General features: G+C 38.9%; 1 protein-coding gene across 4 annotated transcripts in view; it reads right to left on the bottom strand.

Moving 5' to 3' along the window:
• The window catches only part of LOC127938626 (apoptosis-stimulating of p53 protein 1), a 48,509-nt gene that overhangs the window by 2,793 nt on the left and 22,180 nt on the right, over positions 1 to 23,536 (bottom strand). The window contains exons 5-17 of one of the 4 annotated variants that reach the window (XM_052535357.1): positions 23,043 to 23,113; positions 14,853 to 14,954; positions 10,588 to 10,762; positions 9,752 to 9,948; positions 9,256 to 9,396; positions 8,881 to 9,070; positions 6,623 to 6,772; positions 4,969 to 5,093; positions 4,420 to 4,894; positions 2,809 to 3,545; positions 1,435 to 1,572; positions 1,213 to 1,346; positions 962 to 1,128 (exon numbers count right to left, since the gene is read on the bottom strand). In XM_052535357.1, coding sequence (XP_052391317.1) covers positions 962 to 1,128; positions 1,213 to 1,346; positions 1,435 to 1,572; positions 2,809 to 3,545; positions 4,420 to 4,894; positions 4,969 to 5,093; positions 6,623 to 6,772; positions 8,881 to 9,070; positions 9,256 to 9,396; positions 9,752 to 9,948; positions 10,588 to 10,762; positions 14,853 to 14,954; positions 23,043 to 23,113 — 2,802 coding nt within the window. Of the gene's footprint in view, positions 1 to 961; positions 1,129 to 1,212; positions 1,347 to 1,434; positions 1,573 to 2,808; positions 3,546 to 4,419; positions 4,895 to 4,968; positions 5,094 to 6,622; positions 6,773 to 8,880; positions 9,071 to 9,231; positions 9,397 to 9,751; positions 9,949 to 10,587; positions 10,763 to 14,852; positions 14,955 to 15,605; positions 15,760 to 23,042; positions 23,114 to 23,536 lie in introns of those variants that run through there. The other 3 variants (XM_052535356.1, XM_052535359.1, XM_052535358.1) reach the window with 3 other exon arrangements.

The raw sequence follows: 23,536 nt of genomic DNA, 5'->3' as shown, positions 1-23,536 counted from the left end.
AACAGCAAATACATGAATACAGTAAGAGCTCCGTTGTGCAGCATAACAGCGTCATTCATTGTAACGCCAGTTTGGGCAAGAGTGCAGATATACTCGCGATGTGTAACAGCTCCGGAAAAAAGGGAGCTTTCTTTGATCGCTCTCTGTAGTTAAATCACAATTTAAATAACAGATTTGTTTCATGCTACTAAGAGAAACAACGCAAAGTTGATCGTTTAGTCACTGGCTTGATTCACTGATGCATCAGTATTAAACGATTTAGAAAGAAAGTCTGTGTGAGCTTGAATGATTAGCTACCCATCAGAAATCACTGATCACAGATCAGGCATTAATGAACACTGTTACTCACTGCTTGTGCCAGTGCCGTCGAATCCATATCATAAAAGTCTGTTTGTAACACCTGTCGCCTGTGCTGACATTGCGACTGAATTATATGTAAATATTTGGGCAGGCAAAGCAGAGAAAGGGGAGGTAACAATTCTCGTTGCAACGTCACAACGAGGATATTCAAGATCAGCCCGTTTGAGCTTCCATGTTCTCAAAGGCAGAGAAAGATAGAAAAATCTCAATTTACACTGATTCAAATTTCTAGAAACTTGGGGACCATATACAGGCTAGGGAAACTCATATTAATCTTAAAAAACCTCAGAAAGTGAAATTTACATGTCATAGGACCTTTAAAACGTTCATTCAATGACATTTTCTACCAAGAAATCTATAATATCACTATCAGTGGAAAATGATCTGTATATGTGTGTTTGGAAATGAGCTATTTAGTTTGATACGGTCATCTTACACATATTTTCATATATTATTGAGATTAAAGTCACACAAAATTTTATGGAGTAATTTACATTTAGATCTGATCCTAAAAATCGCCTTTACTTTTTTTCCAAATGGATGGTATGAGAGGACTAATAGTTATTCTGAGCCCCACCGAGGAAAAGAAAGGCACTCTTACCGTAGAGAAACTGTGAGCACTGTATGTAACCCTCCTCCATCTGCTCACATTTGTCCGCTGCCGTCTCCACATCACTGATAGTGGTGGCGAAGATGGCAGCACCAGACTCCACCAGCAGCTTACACAGGTGCACGCTGTTACAGGAGGCGGCACAATGCAAGGGCGTCCTACACACACAAACACACGTCTGCTCAACACCTGCTAGACTGAATATATCTTTCACACTGACAGAGCCAACAAAGTGTCCTCACCAGCCATCACTGTCTGCTGCATTCACATTAACACCAAAGTCCAGCAGGAACTTGACGATGGGATGGTGCCCGGCACAGACTGCGTTATGGAGGGGTGTGATGCCCTCATCATTAGGGGTGCTGGGATTGTTAACCTATGAAACGAGAGGAGAATTCGTTAATGAAAATGTGCAAAAAGCAGTGTGTAAAGTGTCCTCATGGCATACATGTTATCATACACACCTCATAGATTATCCTTTGTACAAGGTCAAACTCGCCCTCCAGTGAGGCATCCAGCAGCAGAGCGAGGGGGTTGAACTTCACTCTGAGGCCGTGACCCGTCCGCTCTGAGTCGGGTTTCTTTAGGTTGGTGCGTTTGCCCTGTTGAGGACATATGGATCATTAGGCTTCGTTCACACAGCACACAATCTGATTTGCTTTTCAGATCTAGTGTTTAGGACTGATTGTCCGCACTGTTGCAAGCTATATATTCTGACTTCTTTGTTCAGTCGATATCTGGTGTAACTATAACAGCAAGTAATGATGTAAACGCATTAAAACTGTCAACTTAATGTGACTTTCCAATATAGCAAATGAGAGCAGATGTCAGTTTAAGAGGAGACAGAAACTAGAAAGGAAAATGTGAACATTAGTGACATTTCATATATTTATACCGTTGTGTTTGGATAGACGATGTTGCACACTTATACCACGTTCAAAAGTATAGGGTGAATTCATTCATGTTTTTGAAAGAAGGCTAATGATAACCAAGGCTGCATTTATTTGATCAAAAATACAGTACTACAGTGAAATATTATTAAAATTTAAAATAACTGTTTTCTATTTTATATATATTTTCAAATATAATTTATTCCTGTGATGGCAAATCTGAATTATCTGAAATCAATTCTAATATGCTGATTTGCTGCTCAAGTATTATTTATTATTACTATAATTTCTCATTATTATTATAGTTTTGCTGCTTAATATTGTGAAAGCCATTTTATTCAGGATTCTTTGATTAAAAAAAAAGTTTAAAAGAGCAACATTTATTTGAAATAGAAATGTGCTGACCCCAGACTTTTGAAGAGTAGTGTAGTTTGTGCATTACCTATGCACTGTTACCCAAGTTATGAGAAAACTACTAAAGAATGTGACTGAAATAAACATTAATAAATCTCAAAGAAATATCTGTTTAATCAAATACTTTCTCATTTGTACTATTGTTCTTTTTTCCCTTCTTTTTTTGCTTTTCAGAGTACAAAAGAAAAATTACCTGAAGTCATAACTGCAGACATTTGAGATATGAAATGAGATATGAACGCTCACCACTTGCAATTAATAACTAATCTTTTATTGCAGATGCATAATTTATTGTTTAATTACCTATTATAATATAACCTAAAAATATATAATATGAAACTTTTTGACTATTGTAACATACTATCTAAATTACAATATATTAATATCTGATAACATATTGATGATGATAATGGTTATATTCAAAACAGTAAAATACTAGGTAACAACTGCAGCGCTGGAAATGAAACCTAAATGGATCAGGATCTAAAAAATGATTCATATACAAGGCTTGAGTTTGTGTATCAGTAGACTGACCGTGGGCTGGGATGAGGGACAGGTGTCTGCTTCTTCAGGTGTGCTGGCCTCAGCCACAGGGCTCGGCAAAATCGCTAATGGTTCTGCAGGATTATTGTTACGGTCTTCTGCCGGTTCTGGTTCTGGAGGGGTTAATGCCTCAGCTGCTTGCTCTGGGGGCTCATTATCATTGGCATCACTTAGCGGGACATCATCCTCAGCAACAGCACCCCCCAAGGGCACGATGGGTGTTTCTGAAGGTGCATTCCCATTGTCTGCATCAAAGAGAATTTCACCTGTGGCCACGGAGGGCTGGTAGAATGGAGGCACACCTCCACTTCCACTCACACCACCCATTCCTCCTTCCATCCCTCCAGCCAGGGTGTTGAACCGCTGATAGAGAAGTTTCTGGATGTTGGGCCCATTAGGACCCTCTGGTTCTGTAATCGAGCCGCGTTTCTTAAGCGGTCGTGGAGCATTGGCCAGTTTTTTGCGCAAGGTCTCCAGCTCAGCATCGCTCTGGTAGCGCATAGGGGAGTGCACCATGGGTGTGAGTTTAGTGGGGCTGAGAGGTCGCGGGATGTGGTCCACGTTGGGTGGGGGTGGCTCAGGAACACCCATGATTTGGCCGTCAAGGTCCAGCTCAAAATCCAACATGTCTCCTCCAGGACCCTGCAGGGCAGGAAAGGCGCCAGAGCCCCCGAAAGGTAAGGGAGAAGGTGGCATAGAGCTGGGAGGCAAGACTGGCTTACCATATACTACAGAGAAAAAGAAGAAAATACTCAATTATACTGTACTAATAAAACACAATCAAGAAATAAACCACACGATTCACATAAATGCATCGGCCTGTTTTTTAAATAATTTTTTGCTGCAAAAGTTAAAAAGCACCGTAAGGCACCAGCATTCTTTTGCACTGTATCTTGCTGTTTTTAAAAATAAGCAGCATCCTGTACAAACATGGACTATAAAAATACAGATTTTTAGAATCCCAAGAGCGATCTTTTATTCTATGCACATTTATTTTGTAGGTACATATTTTTTAAGGCACATCCAGACTTTTTTTCTACACTATAGTTGTCATGGGTGTTTACTAAGTGCTCATTAATTTCTAATGTTATAATATATTTATAGATTATTATAATAACAGTTTTTAACACAAAATTACATTTAAAGCTGACTTCAGCTGGTATTTCACAATAAAAAACTGCATTAACGCGCGATACAATAATTGCCAGCATTAATCAATGAATGCGTTAACGTGATAATAACGTGTTAACTTGCCAAGCATACATATACATTTTTTATATATATATATATATACACATACAAAACACAATTATATATTTTTAATGATACATATAAGTATATAATTTTAAAATATTTTCATATATAAATACAAATATTTTATAATAAAAACTAAAAAAAATATTAATTTTATAAATATATTTTTTATAGTCTCCCTTTAAAATTTTACACACTTATTTCAGCATCAATACATGTACCTGATGTGAACACCTCGTAACACATGTTAAAAGTCTGTCCTATAGGGGAGCACAAACTGTCAGTGTAAGTAGTAAATTGTTGAAGTTCAATATTGTTTATACAATATTGGTATGTTCTGTTGTGTACCTGCTTTGACGGCGGGTTTGGCGTTCAGAGGGTAGTTCTTAGGGGCTGCTTGTTGTAGGTACATATGGTAGATGGAGCTTGAGTTCATGGAGGCTGGGCCTTTTCTGGGTGACTGTGGTCTGGAGCCCCTATCAGGGATGAACGGCCTTACCGCCACAGCCAGAGGAGGGTCTGGCCTCTCACCGGGAGGGAAAAAGGGTGGGCTGGGCTGGAAGGTGGGACTGGGGGGCACAGAAATGCGCTGCTGGATCTGCTGAGAGGAAGAGCCGGTAGGTGCTGGGGGGACACGGGGCCAGGCCGGCTGTGGGTTCGTAGGTAAGCTTGGCGCCAGCCGGAGAGGAACATCCTTGCGTCGGTCCAAAGAGCTGGTCGAACCCAAGTTGACCGATGAGAGGGGGTGGTTGCTGGTATGGGCTCCGTATGGGGGGGGATGGGGCTTACTGAGAGGAGGAGCTGAGCCCATTTTACTGGAATCCTGAATTTAAAAAGGATATTGTAAAATACCAGGACTGCAATTCATTTGTGAGCACAGCTGTAAGACAGAAATACCTTATCTCCAGGAGTTCCTGCAGGTGATGCCGTTTTACCGGTCGTGTCCGTTCCAGACTCCTTCCAGTCAGATTGTTTAACTGATGTGTTGCTCTTGTTAAGGGTAGGCCAACTGGTGTCATTTGCTGAACATGGAAGAAAGGGAGAATAAGTACAAGATCAGATATGACAGGACCCCTCACATGCACATTCATTATTAGAACAGTATGACGAACTGCATTGCTAATATACTAGACATGACTTCTAAAGATGTCTAGGTACGTTCTTGAGTTAGGAGACATGGAGTATACTGGAAAAGAGAGGGGGGCTCCTCACATCTACAAGAACAGCTCAGATGACCCTAAATTTCAAGAAGATGCTGTTGTCGAAATGTAGTCAACTGCATGATATCTTGACATATCCAACAGAGCTTAAAGGTCAGTCATTATGAAACTCAAGCCAAATAAAGAGGAAAACTGATTTAAGTTAGAAAAAGCAAACTGACAGAGCCACCAGTCTTACACACTTAACTGTTCTGTCTATTATGCATGTACTGTATAATTAGCTGAATGTTAGAGAATGGTGAAATGGAGCCAGCAATTTAGTGAACTTAAATGTAGAGAGGAAGAGAGCCCAGTGAACCTTATCAAGGTAGATTTTCACATCCCAGCCAGCATGAGTCCTCACACAATCTATTCTTATACACACATACTCTCAAAAGACAGGATCAGCAGCTTTCGACCCATACTAAATTTCAGTAAAGAGCAAATAAACAAGGGCAAATTTAATTGACCAGACAGAGGGATCTAGTTTATCATTAAGGTACTGATGCTCATGAAAAACATGTTATTTTGACTTCTGCCTTAAGCCATGTTTTGTCTGGAAAATTGCACCTCTGCAGTTTTTAAAAGTGGATATGAAATTGAGATACAGTGGAGTCCAAAATCTGTGGATCAGTGGAAAACAGAATTAATTTGAGAATTTAGTTTTTTTTTTATTACACTACTGCTCAAAGTTTTTTTTTTTTTTTTTTTAAGAAATTCATATTAATTCAGCAAGCATATATTACATCGAAAAAGTGACAGTAAAGACTTTTATAATTTTACAAAAGATTTATCAACGAAACCTGGAAAAAGTATGATTTCCACAAAAATATTACAAAAAATTAAAAGTTAATAATAATATTTCTTGAGCACCATACCAGCATTTCAGAATGATTTCTGAAGGATCATGTAACACTGAAGACTGGAGTAATGGCTGCTGAAAATTCAGCTTTGCCACAGAAATAAATTACATTTGAAAAAAAAAAAATTAATAGAAAACAGTTATATAAATGTTTTTACAATATGACTGGTTTTGTTCATCAAATACAATTTTGAGCAAATAAATGCCACATGGGTAAGCATTCAAATTGTATTTAATTTTTAAAAGTATCTTTATAAAATCTTACCAAACCAAAATTCTGAACAGTAGTCCCTTTTTTAAGCTTAACAATGGAGTTACATTTATTTAAAAAAAGAAAAAGAAAAAAAAAAACGTATTTGGTTTGTCCAAATACTTGGTTTGTGTGTAACAAGTCTCTAAGACTTGGTCGACTGCTTTGATCCTGCTAACCACACTGAATAAGGTTCACAGGCCATTCCTCCTGCCCTCTATCAGACACCTTCCCACTCACGAGAAGCGCCGTCCGACCCTGCCGCAGAGCCGGTGACTGGGGGTGGAGCCCCAGGGCCTGGGCAGGACTCTGGAGGGGGCGGAGCAATCTGGTCCACTATGATGTCTAAATCAGAGACCTTCCACGGGACAGGAGGCTTTCTCAATCCATCTAATCCCCCCCACAAATCCCACAAGATCAAAGTACAGCGACACCAAAGAGAAAAGAGAAACACACACATAAACATATGCACAGCACAGAGCAGAAACGACACAAGAGGTTAGAAGTGAAGAAAATGAAAAATCAACTTCATAAACAAACAGTAATTGAAGAGAGGGAACTCAAGGAAGGAAGTGATCGGATACATGCTGTGGGGTCTCTAAAAGAAGTACCAAATCACTTTATTTACATTTACACATTCAGCGTATGCTTTTATCCCAAGCAGCTTTCTTTCTAGCTATATATTTAATTAGGTTATAGATTCCCTGGGAATCAAAACCATGATCTTGACATTGCTAGCAGCATTCCCTACTGTTTGAGCTACAGGAATGCTGTAGAACTTAATGTTAGAGCTAGTTTCAGCCTTATTTAGCCCAAAGTATACTTTGGTTTTAAATCCTACACCAGGGAGAGCGTATGATGTAAATATCGTTTGGTCCACAAGGTGGCAACACTAGCCCTGGCCGTTGTTTCACAGTCGAAACAGAAACTAAAGAATCAGGACAACAGCAGAGTACAAAGACATTTTCTCAGGCAATACTTCTAGAGAGACAAAGGGCAGACAAAGGACAAAAGATGAAACTTTCTAGTGTGCGTGTGTCGAGTGCCTATGTTTTTACAAGCTATCAAATGGAGTATACTTTGAAAGGGTTTGTGTTGGGCTGTATGCATACACTAGGCTAATACATACACTACGAAAATCTTCTTAAGAAATAAATTAAGACATTTCTTCAGATAAATTCCACAAATTTCATAAGAATGTTCTTAAGTGCAATTATTGAAAAATTCTTCAGAAGTTCTCAAATATATTCTTAAGAACATCTTAATTTTTTTCTTAAGAAGAAAATAACAGCCGTTATCTGAATGAATACATGATGCACATTACATTGTACATTACCCCGATAATCATAATTAGCACGCACCATAGACTGTATATTTTCATTGTGACTTTGACTAGCGCTCAGCTTCACGGTTTTTAAATGCGGCCTGTTTTTGAACAGTTACTTTTGAAATAGCCTGTCTAAAGCTGCAGCGATATGTTTCATTCATTTTTGTGCCATGTTTTTGTGCTCTCTCCTGAGTTAACTATTCCGGTACGTGAGTCTTCACTTCTACAGCAAATGCGTCCTGCGCATTCATATGTGCTGAATACTGCCAAAGATGATGTATTTATAACTCAAATTAACGGCATTCATTTAAAGCTCCCTATCTGACTGGTTTTAGAGTTGCTAATGAGTTTTGAATTCAGCAAAAAGCAGCGTCACGCATGGCTAATCATGACCAATCATGTTTACATTAACAGTTATCGCTGTCCCTTCAGAAAACTCGTGCACATCCCTAGTTGTCCTGTGTATTATATGTAGCTGTTGTTGTAATGCTTAAATATAACAATTCATTTGAAACAACCCAATAAATTCATTAAATAATTATTATGGTTTCGGATTTAAGACAAGTCTGGGGCTGTCCTAAATTTAAGAAGTTATTTATGATGATTTTCAAGATTCTTTTCAAGAAGATTCTTTTTTTAAGAATTTGAATTCTTCTTAGGTTTTGTCTTAAGAACAATCTTAAGAAAAAAGATAAGAATATTTGGGAATACAGAATATTCGTAACTTTTTACTAAAGTTAAAAAAATTAGAAGAAAACGGCAGTTGCGAAGAAATTTCTTCTTAAGAATGTTTCGTGAATCCAGCCCCTGATCCTCCAAAAAGTGTTTTGTTTGAGGCAAATGAAGGCAGTGAAGTAGATATACACAATTATTGTTTTATGAGTGGTGTCTGTCAAATAACTGATGCTTATTACTTTTAGGTGGTCAAATGCTCTAAGATATTGTTGCATCATTATTGAAAACACTTCATTGATCAAAAACTACCACTGATCAAAACTGACCAAAGCAGTGATCATTTTCAACCCCATGTGGATAAAGAGTTAATATTGTATGCTGATTCACAATGTACTATTCAAATACACAGACAAAAATGGTACCCTTTTTTTGGCACCATTTCATTCCAAATAAACATTTGATGTTATCATGCAGATGTTGGTGTTTGAGGACTGACCTGATTTGGAGCGGGCAGGGTTGGCTGGGGTGTTTACACCCAGTGACTGAGGTTTGAGAGGTTCAGGGGGCACTACATAACCCTCCTGTCTGCCTGGCACCGGGACCTGGATGTAGGGTCCCACAGCTGCCACACGGCCGGTGTTTCCAGAAGCCGGCTGCGGAGAGGGAGGACCATTTATTCTATTCAGCTGCAGGAAGGGGAAAAGGGAAAAATTTTTTTTAAATAGGTTGAAATTCGAAATCTTCCACAAGCTCCAGATTTGGTCTCTAGATGTCTGAATGGTTTCTGAACAAGATCGCTAAATTAATTAAACTAAAAAGCTTGGGTGATGCACACTCCTGGCCTTACTGGAAGATTTTCTTTTTGACGTGCCTCAGCTTTTCTCTTGTACAGTCGATCTCGGAGCTCATTGATGCGCTTGTCCATCAGTGTTACCTCCATGTTTCTCTTATTCAACAGCTCTTTCTGCTGCTGAAGTTTACTGTTCTGCTCCTGATTCAACTTATTGCGTATCTGATTGGGGAAAAAACAGTATTATCACTGATAGAAATGACAGGGACATACACCGAGTTACGATCGATGGATATGGCAGATTCCATGTTTCTATACAACTAATGTCATAAATTCAACAATTGTGAATTGACATACAAATAACTGTAATAAAAGCAATGTAGATTTCTCTTCATTTTTTTACATTTGTAGAAATTTTCACACCCTATTTGTTGAAAGTGCCCAATTAAACATTTTTGCAATATACAACATATTTAAAAAACTGCATTATTAAAGGTGGTCAACGTTCTTTTATGGTGAAAAATCACCACAATAAATCTTGAAACAAAGCAACCTTAATTCGAGTGTGTTCTCGTACCTGTAACTCCTGGTAGAGTTTGCGGAGCTCCAGGGCAGCGGTGCCGGTGACCTGACCCCCGAGGGTCTGCAGGCCGTTCAGTTTGCCTCTCCTCAGGTCCTCCAGCTGCTGGCTGAGCTGATCCACCCTCAAGACGGCTGCCTGCAGCTCTGCCTGCTTCTCCTGGAACAGCCCGCTGATGTGCTCGATCTCTGAGGCTAACAGACCACAGCAGAGTAACACACATGCAAACTTGCGTGCAAACACAGGCATACATGTGGCGACATACTTTCTCCATTACTATAGGATTATTATTTAATGTTCAATAAAAATGTAATGTCATGCACATGTTGTATAGGAGCTATTGCAAAATGCAAAACTAGCAGGCGGAACAGATCTATTCTATTCAGTACAATCGACTTTTATTGTTCTCAGTTTTTCAACAATACAATATAGCCTAAATGCTGGCACAACACGAGCAAACCACCCAGCTGAGGGTTAAAACTGAAGGAAAAGTACTGAAAACAAAAATAAAATGTTAAACTCCTAAAAAGACTCCTCTCCAGCAGAAAGGACAATCCCATCTGGAGTTGCGTGTGTGGGAAAATTTGGCATTATGTGAGATCATTACAATTTACAAACTGGCACAGTGCAAATTCTGACCTTATGGCATGTGTTTTTATGTGTGCATGTGATCACAGTTGCAGTTGGAAGCTCAGTGCCCTCTCACGCAACGGCTTACATGAAGCAATCTGGCTTAATACAGCCATGCAAAAAAGTGGCATCACAATCGCCAGCAGTTAGCGATGGTGTTGGCTGAATGCTGAAGTCTGTGGTCAAACAAGTACTGTACATACACAGGTTGCCATTGATGACTTTGCTGTAGTCCACTTGGCCCCTCATGGCACGGATCTTCTTGAGTTTGGTTTCCTGACTCTCCACCCTCTCCTTTAACCTCTGTAGTTTCTCAGTCTCAGACACAGCCTGCTGCTGCCGTCGCTCCTGCTGCTTCAAATAGCGCAACCGTTGCTCCTACAGACAGAATACATACATGAGCATGCAATAGGAACTGGGGAAAACAAATAAAACAATAACAGTAAATTGTCAGGGACATGTAAAGTATCTACTGGACCACTAAGCCTTGTTGTCATTCCCCATTTTCTGTCCATCAAACTTTCGAAACACAAAAAAAACTCCTTTTTGGCAAATTCCCAACATTATGGTAAGACAGTGTTTCTATGGTACATGTATTTCCAACCGTAGGGATCCAAAGAGGCTAGTCAAAGGAGTTTTGTTTGTTCTGTTTTCGAAACCATATATATATATACAGTATTGTTCAAAATAATAGCAGTACAATGTGACTAACCAGAATAATCAAGGTTTTTAGTATATTTTTTATTGCTACGTGGCAAACAAGTTACCAGTAGGTTCAGTAGATTGTCAGAAAACAAACAAGACCCAGCATTCATGATATGCACGCTCTTAAGGCTGTGCAATTGGGCAATTAGTTGAAAGGGGTGTGTTCAAAAAAATAGCAGTGTCTACCTTTGACTGTACAAACTCAAAACTATTTTGTACAAACATTTTTTTTTTTCTGGGATTTAGCAATCCTGTGAATCACTAAACTAATATTTAGTTGTATGACCACAGTTTTTTAAAACTGCTTGATATCTGTGTGGCATGGAGTCAACCAACTTGTGGCACCTCTCAGCTGTTATTCCACTCCATGATTCTTTTACAACATTCCACAATTCATTCACATTTCTTGGTTTTGCTTCAGAAACAGCATTTTTGATATCACCCCACAAGTTCTCAATTGGATTAAGGTCTGGAGATTGGGCTGGCCACTCCATAACATTAATTTTGTTGGTTTGGAACCAAGACTTTGCCCGTTTACTAGTGTGTTTTGGGTCATTGTCTTGTTGAAACAACCATTTCAAGGGCATGTCCTCTTCAGCATAGGGCAACATGACCTCTTCAAGTATTTTAACATATGCAAACTGATCCATGATCCCTGGTATGCGATAAATAGGCCCAACACCATAGTAGGAGAAACATGCCCATATCATGATGCTTGCACCTCCATGCTTCACTGTCTTCACTGTGTACTGTGGCTTGAATTCAGAGTTTGGGGGTCGTCTCACAAACTGCCTGTGGCCCTTGGACCCAAAAAGAACAATTTTACTCTCATCAGTCCACAAAATGTTCCTCCATTTCTCTTTAGGCCAGTTGATGTGTTCTTTGGCAAATTGTAACCTCTTCTGCACATGCCTTTTTTTTAACAGAGGGACTTTGCGGGGGATTCTTGAAAATAGATTAGCTTCACACAGACGTCTTCTAACTGTCACAGTACTTACAGGTAACTCCAGACTGTCTTTGATCATCCTGGAGGTGATCATTGGCTGAGCCTTTGCCATTCTGATTATTCTTCTATCCATTTTGATGGTTGTCTTCCGTTTTCTTCCACGTCTCTCTGGTTTTGCTCTCCATTTTAAGGCATTGGAGATCATTTTAGCTGAACAGCCTATCATTTTTTGCACCTCTTTATAGGTTTTCCCCTCTCTAATCAACTTTTTAATCAAAGTACGCTGTTCTTCTGAACAATGTCTTGAACGACCCATTTTCCTCAGCTTTCAAATGCATGTTCAACAAGTGTTGGCTTCATCCTTAAATAGGGGCCACCTGATTCACACCTGTTTCTTCACAAAATTGATGACCTCAGTGATTGAATGCCACACTGCTATTTTTTTGAACACACCCCTTTCAACTAATTCAACTAATTGCCCAATTGCACAGCCTTAAGAGCGTGCATATCATGAATGCTGGGTCTCATTTGTTTTCTGAGAATCTACTGAACCTACTGGTAACTTGTTTGCCACGTAGCAATAAAAAAATATACGAAAAACCTTGATTATTCTGGTTAGTCACATTGTACTGCTATTATTTTGAACAATACTGTATATATATATATATATATATATATATATATATATATATATATATATATATATATATATATATATATATATATATATATATATAAATATAAATGGTAAAGTCAATGCCACCAAATTCCCAGTTCATCTTACTGGGCTCCCAGTTCATCTTACTGGGCTTATGTATAAAGGGCCTTTAGGAGCAGTGCCATTATATGAAGCATGGCCTGTTTAAGCCTGGAGCATGTGCAGTACCCCAAACAGAGCAAAGTGTGTTCAGGACAACATGATACAATCCTGTCTTTTAGCTGAAATACAGTACTTAAACAAGATACACAACCTAGTGATTTACTGTCAAATGTCAGGCATGGAGGCATTTGCTATTAAGAACAACCATATTACCTTTGGAAAAAGATGGTACTTCCAGTGCTGACTTATTGAGTAACTAAGTGAAAATAAAAGCAATTAGGCTCTTTTTTTAAAATCATTTCTTTCTCTATCTTCAGGGAACACAAACAGACGCAGTGAAATGGAAACAGTGTCTGAGTGAGTGAGAAAACTAAAAATAGCACACGGTGGACTTTCAATGACTGGAGGCTCAGAGTCATCACAGCACACTGAATCACAGCAATATTAATCCAAATAACTCTGAGATCAGTGTTCTCATTGGGTCTGATCCTGGAACAGTCTAAGTGCAGTCACTTCTAGATTCCACACTTTGTTGAAGAAAGAAACAAAGCTAGTATGGATGAAAAATGCCTTTAATGGCATACAAAGCATGTCAGAGTTGTCTGCTACATAATTGGCATTTTTGGTTTCATTCAGCTTCCCGGCTCAACCTGTGGTTCCCGTGACTAACACCCCTATAATAGTCAGAACAACCTGCTGTAATGACCTATAAATGGCGCTGAGGAAAACAAAGATGAGGTCAGTAACTTTAAACCACTAATAACATAAGTGCACAATGGTAATAAAGAGCTTAAGCTGCTTCGTAAACAAAGTTGGAGGTTACCCAACAAGCAGCTGTGTTTTGAATAATTACAGGGATACTAAACCCATTAATACCCAATTTTTTTTTCTCAGAAAATGACTTAATTACGGTTATTTGCATAACATATGAACAAACAGTGCAGTTTGACTTGCAATGCTGAAGTGTTTTATTTTTCCCACATACAGGTAATTTACATTGGGCTAGGTAAAGTAAACTGTAAGAAATAAGAAAATGAGTGTTTTTCCCAGGTGCAATTATGAGTAAACACCCAGAAATTGCAATATGACTTAAATCAATTGTTTTTATAACACCTAGAGTCATGTTCACAGAATGAACAATGGAAGACCCTTCCGCATCTTCAGTTGCCTGCATGCTTAAACTTACCGGTAAACCATTTTAACAGCAAAAAGAAGCATGCTATCTGAAAAACAACATTAATGGTACTCAAGCGCATTTCCTAAAGATACAACCCTTGGTTCTAGCAAGGACAAATGTAGATGGTTAAATTAAAAAAAAAAACTCAAATTATTTGCCAATTTTGGGCAAATGCTACCATGCAATGATTGTCGGCTTAAAGGCTAAAGAAAATGATGCTCAACATCCACAATGTTAGGTACATCATGCCAAAAAATATTTAGAAAACAGTGGAGTACAAAAGCCTGAGACAACCAGTGAAAATGATTTTGCAACATTTTCTAATAGTAATAATAATAATAATAATACTAAATAATGAAGTTACAAATTAACCAACTTTTGATTAACAACCTAGTCACACTTACATAATTATTTTACATTCTATCTGAAAAATAAAGCCAAAGCGTACAATTACACATGGTACTCAAGAGCCTTTTTCCAAAGATATGATCCTACCGTTCACCATTGCACAACTGCAAGTTCAGTTCTATCCAGGATAAATGTAGACCACTAAACAATGAAACTAAAAAGTTACATTTATCTGCCAGTTCCTGGTAAATGCCACCACATAGTCAAAACAAATAGTCATGGAAAACACCCATAATAGCAATACAATTTAAACCGAAACCATGCCATTTCAAAGTCAGTGAATTATTCATCACCAATCTTTGATTCAGCAGAAAATTCTAACTGAAGGAAATACTTGTGTCTAGTCCCCACACAGATGACAACAATGATCATGAAAAAGACGCCCATCAAAGGACACATCTGAGCGTGTTACCTTTGCGACAAGCATCTGTTGCTGGGCCTCAATTTGCTGCTGCTGACGAGTGGCCATCTCCTGCAGCTCTGAGAGAGTGAGCTCCACGCGAGGGTTTCCCACCTACACACGGAGAGAGAGAGAGAGAGAGAGAGAGAGAGAGAGAGAGAGAGAGAGAGTAGGAGAGAGTGAGGGAGGTAGAGAAAAAAAAAAGGAGGGGCAGTCAGACCAAAAATGAAATATATGCACACAAACAAGAATCCAAAGATGACTGGTTTAATTCTACAGCCATAAATGACACCGCAGACTTGAGAAACGGACACGACCGTGTATCTGCAGGGCTCATTGTAGGGAGAGCTGGGTGTGAAACGTCCCGTGGCCAAGTAAACACTCAGAGCTTAATTATAACAGGAGCGCTAATCTTAGCGTAGGCCTGCTGAGCTCACTGAGAAGAGGAATGATGACGCTTTTAGCCGAAAGGGTCTAAAACAGGCCTGTGCCAGAAACGCATCCCAGAATCCAACTTTGTCACTCTGCATTCTGGAAGATAAGAGCAAGTTGTCCGTCACTGCGGATGTTGCCAGGGTGTCACCATGGCAGCAGAGCAGAACTGTCGTGTAGCGAAGATTAAAGGCACTAAAGCACTCAGATGGCAACTGCCATACAGTTATAGACTGCCATTTAGAGCAATCAAGCAGAGCTGAGGTCAATTCAAGGCAGCACGGTACATGAACGTAGTTCTGAAATAAAGAGAAGCCGTGTAAGATGACTCACATAATCCTGAAGCAGAACACCATTAACAACCTGGTTCATGCTGTGCAAAAGTTCCCCTTGAATTCCAAATCTTCTATTGTCTGTGGCAATATAGCAATCGTTCCATTTCCTAAAAAGCCAGCAGTCTGTTTTGACTCTGGGCTGTCCGAAGCGAGAGCCAAACAAGTGCACTCGCACAGTGTTTCAGGTTGAAGCTAGGTCAGTCATTATGGTTATGTAAGGACTAGGGGCAATCAGGCATATCAGTTGGAGTTAAATACATCCATCAATTCTGCCAATTTTTAACTATTACATGTCAAATAGTCAACGTCATGTGATCCTTCAGAAATCATTCGAATATGCTAATTTGCTTTTCATTATTATCTACATTGAAAACAGTTGCACAGTTGGAAACCATGCTACATTTTTTTTCTGGATCCTTCGATGCATAGAAAGTTCAACAGAACAGTAAAAGGTTTGCTACAGCAACACTTTGTCTTCAATAGCTAGCTTTTCTCACTGACAAAATTTGCTACCCACATCGATTCATCATGGAACAGAATTCAATGGCCATCTATCAACATTAATACTAATATTAACATGAATGAGCACACAGCATGAGAAAGATACTGTGGTGATGTTTGTGTCGTGGTATTGCCAGGTCACCTACAGCCTATGGCTACATCTATTCTTATCCAAGTTAATACCATGATCTATTTCCATAATTCATGGTTAGTATTTCTCCGACCACGATGTGATGGATGAAAACATGTCTGTAATTATCTCATAGTCCATCAATGCTCATGTCTCACAATTTCTTGTTTTTGTTGATCTCCAGGCTTTAAATCACTACATGTGAAAATTGCTTTCTAAATCAACCTGTGTGTTTTTACAGTCACATATAAACACAAGAAGGGTTAAGATAATAGTGGTTTTAGCTAGAGGTTAGAAAAAAAAATAGTGTAACTACAGTAACATCTGACATCACAAAAAACGTTTAAGAAGAAGAAGAACCTCGACAGAGTGCATTAAAATCATTTAATGCACAGCTAGCAGTGTATTATCAAAATTATTCCATGTCATTTACCAGCATTGACTAGTTAAAGCGGTTAATGATGTTTGCAGCACAATATTTGACTGAAAATAACTTGATGGTTATTTTAGCTTCAAATCAGACACAGATGAAATAGTGTGGTAAGAGCACATTTATTTAAAGGATTAGTTCATTTTCAAATTTAAATTTCACCCTCATGTCATCCAAGATGTTTACATCTTTCTTTCTTCGGTTTGAAATGAATTGAGGTATTTGATGAAAACATTCCAGGGTTATTCTCCTTACAGTGGACTTCAATGGTTACCAAACGGCTGAAGGTCAATACGATACCAGACAAGGAATAAGGGTCCTTTCTAGTGAAACAATCTGCCATTTTCTTAAGAAAAAAAAAAAATTCACATAATATGTAATTACGTTGAAAAGGTCACGCTTGATGCAGGTGGAAGCAGCGATTCAATGACCAATCGTTTCGCTAGATAAGAACACATCATCTTAACTGTTTTATTAATAAAAGTCACAGGACTGCATTGACAACAGTTTTCTGTATGCCTGTTTCTGTGCGAGTGACGTGTGTGTCCGTATGTGTGTGAAATCAGCGCATAAATATAGAAAAGTGATTCAACTGACTTGGAACTACCTCTGCATTTAAATAATATAATATATTTCTGAAGGACTGTAGGATCACATGACACTTAAGAATAAAGTAACAGCTGCTCAAAATTCAGTTTTCCTATTACAGGAATAAATTAAATTTGAACAGAAAACAGTTATTTTTAATTGAAATGTTTTCTAATAAAATATTTTTACTGTTTTCAACCAAATAATAATGCTTGCAAATATTATGCACATAAAATATTTTATTTATTTAATAGATAAAACACTTTTAAATGGTAGCACATATTTTTATATATTTGTCTGGGTTATTTTGCCATGTTTACCTTTGGCTTTGTAATTACATGCTTTTTAATCTCACAAAATAAGAGGCAAACTAATGGCTCTGTGTCACGGGAATTGTGTTCCCCTCTTTCAAATTCAGAGATTGTTCTCATGCTCTGTGTTAATACAAAACTGTTCTTTCCATTCAATTAATTATTAGCAACTGCTGAGAAAAAAAAGAAGTGTGCTTTGCCTGGAGCAGAAGGCCAAATCACGCCTGGATCATTTCACATCCGAATGAGGGAATTAACTTTTTCCCAACTGCCATCGCTTTTCTTGAGACTAAAACAGGCTATATGTCAAACACACTTAATAACAGTACAAACAATGGCTATACTTACAGTTCAAATGTTATTGAAGACACCGGTTTAGAAACAGCATCATTTCAGTACTTTAAACGATCAACTCAAAAATAGCGCTTTATAACAAGAAAGCATTACATATCTTAGCTCAACACCCCGTGATTTATTTTTTATTTCTTCAGTTCAGCTTCCGTTAGCACAGAATAATCCAGACTTGATCAAGAACGATGCAGAATTGTGTGCAGTTCCCATACGCACGAGCTCCATTAAAGTTGAAAGGACTTGACTCAGTTTGCTAGGGAATGATTCATGGCTTAAAGGCCAATTGTGTCAGGCTCTGTTAACCCACACAGGCTCCGTATGGCCACATCACATGGGTTATAAAGAGCCCATCTCCATGGCAATGTGGCACAAGGAATGACATACAACAGACTGACTTGATTATCAGTTTCTGAGGTGGTACAGTGGAGGGGAAAAAACTGCCCTGTTTCCTCTGACATTCAGCAGAGGGAGTTGTCGGCCACCATTCAGACCACATAGCATGAGCTTCCCTGCTCTTATCCTTTTGTATAATCTTTTTACAAGGCACAGTTGTACAAATATCGCCATGGACCTCTAAAGAAGGTGTAAGAGATCATTCAACTGTGTGGCGAAACTCAAATGATTGTTAAAACAATAATCGGTCCTGAGTCAATTAAGTAAAGATGGTTTTTATTTAAAGAGCAGGCTTCATATTTCCTGGAGCCAAGCTGAAGAAAGGGATGCAGTTTCTTTATTTAACTGATAAAATTATTACCAAGAGAGCAAGACTGATGACCGCTGTTTTCTTGCTTTGAAGGTAGACAAAACAACAATTTCTGTGAAGCAGATCATTCAGTACAAGAGAAAAGAAGCAGGTCAGTGGGTAATAACTTGGACTCTAGGGCCTTGTACTATTATAGATCATGAGCTAAAAAGCTGCTCCAGCTTGGATCTTCCAGACGTTTCAAATTCTGGAGTGATGGAAGCCTGGGACAGTCCCTTTTTCTTTTTGTTAACTTAAACCCCACACTGGTCTCTTCAATATATGCCTGCATAAAAACGAAAAAGAAAGTGCTAAATAATTGGCAAGCAAAGAGTGTTTCTGCCGGACACTTTTTAATCTTTATTTTATTGTTGTTGAAGTGACTAGGGTTTTTACAGAAAAAGGTGTATTTTCCATTTCGGTTGGGCCTGTCATGCATTTGGGGACATTTTATGCATGCTTAAAAAAAAATAAAAAATAAACCCTGTTGCTGTGATTCCATACACCCCAAACTAGAATCGCAGGACAAACTCTGGCATTAAAAACTGCATCTCTGCAGGGCAGCGTTTCCCAATCAAAGCAGCTCTGGATGCAATGTTCCAAACTGCCAAAGCACATTAGCCAAAGCTGGCTGATGAAATATCACAAAGTTAAGCTCGTCTTTTGACAGAAATATTATTTTGATATGATTGTATGGTGCACAACCAAAGAGTTTTATATCAAGTCAAGCGATACAAGTATCCATCCTTCATCACTTCATAGACTGAACCCACATGGACAGGATGTTCAGCTGTGACTCTTGGCATGGAGGAAACACACAATGGGTCTCATTCATGAAACATGCGTAAATATACGAGTAAATATCTGAGGGATTTGCGCGTAAAGAGAACTTCCCGAAAACTCTTCTCCTGATTCACAAAAACTTCGGAAACGTCAGATGTGATAGTGAAATGTGTGTGTGTGTGTTAATGAATTCCAATCAGTCGTAAATGGGACGCGCGTGCACGCTCACTCTCAATTACCATAAATCCCGCCTATTAAATCCGACTGACAACTATATATGAGCATATTATGACACCAAACTAAATATTTCAACATGTCTTCTCAAAAGCGACTGAAAAAGAAATATTTCTCAGCTGCAGAAATTGAAGTGTTATTATCAGAAGTTCATTTAAAACACCACATTTTATTTTCAAGCGTACTAGTGGCGTATCAGGTCCTAAAAAAGGTAGTTTGGCAGCATATTACAGATCCTATTACTGGCAATCATAATAAAAGTTAAAAGAAAAACCGTATGTAATTAATATATATAATATTTTTTTCAAAATGCTGTGTAAATATGTACCCGATTAAGGTGAATTAAAATGCAGCCGTATTAATGAGCAAAACGTTCAGACATTAAACGCACTATTTACGCGTGGCTGGGAGCAGGTGTAGATTTCTTTCGTACCAACTAACATTTGGAAAATACGAACGTTTTAATGAATATGAAAATTTACGCCAAAACCACTTTACACGCGATTTACACAAAAATTAGTTCTGCTCGTGTTTCATGAATGAGACCCACTGTGTTTTCCACACTAAGATTTAGACCGGCGCTCATTTATTGGCACTGGTCTGAAAGCTGATCTTAGAGAGGATGTAAAAGTCATTCAAACAATGTTAACTTTCTAACTTTGTACATTATAAACATTAATAACAAACGGGGCACAAATTATACAGTAATTTATTTAACAGCTACAATAAATCAGCGTTTGACAGTTCTTAAAAGATTCACTTGAGGATGACTGACTTGTGGCGCAGTTTTTGCCACAGTAGTAATTAAAAAAAAAAAAAAAAAAAAAAAAAAAAGTAAAACAAAAAACCTTTACACCATAATGCATGATGGTTTCAACAGAAAAAAATGAGGTAGAAAATAAAAGATCAGGAGACTATTTTAAATACTTAAATTCATGACGTGAAGCATGAAAGGGAGTGAAGAAACAGCAAAACCTGGAAAATGTGAAGCCCTGGAGAGAGCCTCATCCCACACACAGGAGCAGCTTCAACTTTATAAAACATGATCTGCCCACACAGTTCACTGTTCTGGAGCTCATAACTGCATGCGTGATGGACAGACATGGTCTTCCTCTATAAGCAGCAGCTCTAGTGCCAATACATACCATAGAGCAGCCTATTACACACTTAATCTATAAAAAAGACTCAAAACAAGAGAAAGACTGACAGCTCATATTACTTTCCAAGTACTATGGACCACACACACTGAGTCAACAACAGCTGGTTTAAACCATTAACAGCCTACGAATGTTCAGAAATGTATTATTGAAAAGAGATCTTGCGTAGGATGGTCACATTCTGCATGGAGAGCAGAGGCAGCCTTACCTTTTAGACTCTGCCTGGGGGCACAAAGTCAATCCGGGCCGTGTAGATGAACGAAGTGTGCAGGGATGGTGTGATGGAATGAAAGAGGAGACAAAATGATGGACAAAAAGGACTAATGATGCAGTGCAACGCTTCACTGTGGACAGGGCCAGGTTGACCCTCTGCCACACGTTTAGAAAGGAGACTCTCGCTTAAGAAAACAGATGGAGAAACAGCGAGAGGAAATGAGAGAAAGGGGGCCACCCACTATTTCATTAGGAGAAAAATGTTCCCTTTTACAGGCTGGCCACACATTCAGGGATTTACCCTACTGTGAACGCTGGGCGTGGTTGTGTGTATGTGTGTGTTTATGTGTGTGTGTGAGAGAGAGAAATATCTTCAGAGAGACAGAGAAGTCAAAGCAGAGAAAACGGCCCTGCGGTAAAACCACAGGGATAATCCTCTTAAAAGCGGTTATGTCACGAAACGGCGTGTAATCCACAAAATAATATAGACATAACAGGAGAAGAACAACACAACAGAACGTGTTATGAGGGTTCAAAGAATTTCACTCTGACACACACAGATATACAGATGTCATGCTGTTGAATCAGCACAGTGTTTGTGTGCCAGTAATGACTTGCCTAGAATCCTGGGTAGGGAGAGATATTACTTTGAGTTCAGGGATGGGCTTCTTCTTTGGGATTGTTCATGTCTAGAAGTAAACAGGCTAAGATGAGGCCAGAGGGAGAAATCCGATTAAACAACAGGACGTCATCACATACGAGGAGAGTTATCATTAGCTATGCACAACAGGTACCACATACTATGCAAAACGACCCAGCAAAAGTGGATCTTTATTTAAGCTTTGATGCTAATTTACAAATCTCCACCCAAAAATTTGTCACTGCCAAAACAAGAGGCTCGTTATAGGTTGGTGCTGCAAATTTTGCACGCTCAGAGTCTAATACAATCGTGGCTTTAAGTCGTAATTTCCTCAACTTCCATAAACTGTCAATTATCCAATTCATTATTCATCTCTTTATTACAAGAGTCACAGTACAAGGGTCAAGATGAAATTTATTAATATTCTTTAATGTAAGCATTTCTGCCTGTGCAAGCTTAATTGTGTCCCTGGAACAGAAAACCAATCTAAAGTCACTGAGGTATTTGTAGTAATAGGCAAAAGAACATTGTATGGGTCACAATTATAGATTTTTCTTTTATGCCATTTAATCAAACTGTTCCAAGAGCATTCAGGATCATGGGCCAAACTAGCCAAATGCCATAGCTATATAAGTTAACCCTCTTGATTCCCCTTAAACTACCTGACAAGACAGGCAGACATGTGTAACAGTCTGTTGTGTAACAGTCCCTACAGTAAGACAGCACCTGTCAGAAATAAGTGTGCGCTAAAGACTGTGAGACTGGAAAGACTTCATGCCTGTGTAGCAACAGCATTACTAATCAGCTCCCACACCGACCAACTACCTGTGCCTTTACTCCATCTCTGAAGACTGGGATGGCAGTACCCAAAAAGAAAAATATGTTTCATATCTTTTCTGGTGGTCTACTGTCATCTTTCTCCCTAAAGGTGGAATTAGTTGAGCTTTCTAGAGCCTGGCTTTTCCCCTGTTGGAGTCTGGGCCAGATAGTTGGAGGAGACGAGCGCAGTGGACCACTCTTTGCAGGAACAGATCACAAAAAGAATGAGTGATGTGACAAATGCTTATATGAAAGAAAATGGTGAGTGACTCAGTGACGTGACAGGTCTGGCTGCGTTTGGCTCGGGTTAAGAGAGAAGAACTGAATAAACATGACGCGTTCGAAACGCTTCGGTACTGAAGAGTGTCAATTTCAGCCAGAACTTTGCAGCTGCTACTTTGCATTACAGTAATCAGAAAAGCACAAGCTGAAATGACCATGTGGAATTCAACCCCCTAGGATGCATTTGGAATAACCACAATGCTAAGATTAGAAAAGGCAGCACACATTTTGATGAGGATGTGATATGAACTAACCCCATTCTCGTTGTGCGTGTCTGAGCTGCTTCCTCCTCTCCTGCTGGGCTGCTCCTGAGACTGCAGGCTCCCTAAGAGCCAAGAAAAAATATATAATGAGTCCGTCAACAAAAAACACATTCTTTTGAAACATAATCATGAATGAACACAAAAAGCATCTATATACACACACTGCAGAACTTTAAATGGGGGGGTGAAATGCTATTTCATGCATACTGAGTTTTTTACACTGTTAAAGAGTTGGATTCCCATGCTCCTTCCGGTTTGTCACAAGTTTCGGAAAGTTTTTTTTCGAGTATGGCTCTGTGTGACGTTAGATGGAGCGGAATTTCCTTATATGGATCCTGAGGGCACGTCTGCCGGAAGAGCGCGCACTCCCGTAGAACAGAGCAGAGATGAGACATTCACTGATCAGAGCGAGAGCGTCGCGAACTGTCACAAAAGAAGTGTATTTTTGGTTGTACGGAGTTGTGCAAGTGTTTTTGTTTGTTCCC

The sequence above is a fragment of the Carassius gibelio genome, chromosome A20 (genome assembly GCF_023724105.1).
Source record: "Carassius gibelio isolate Cgi1373 ecotype wild population from Czech Republic chromosome A20, carGib1.2-hapl.c, whole genome shotgun sequence".
NCBI classification, from domain to species: domain Eukaryota; kingdom Metazoa; phylum Chordata; class Actinopteri; order Cypriniformes; family Cyprinidae; genus Carassius; species Carassius gibelio.
This window is presented reverse-complemented; position numbering and strand designations above follow the sequence as displayed.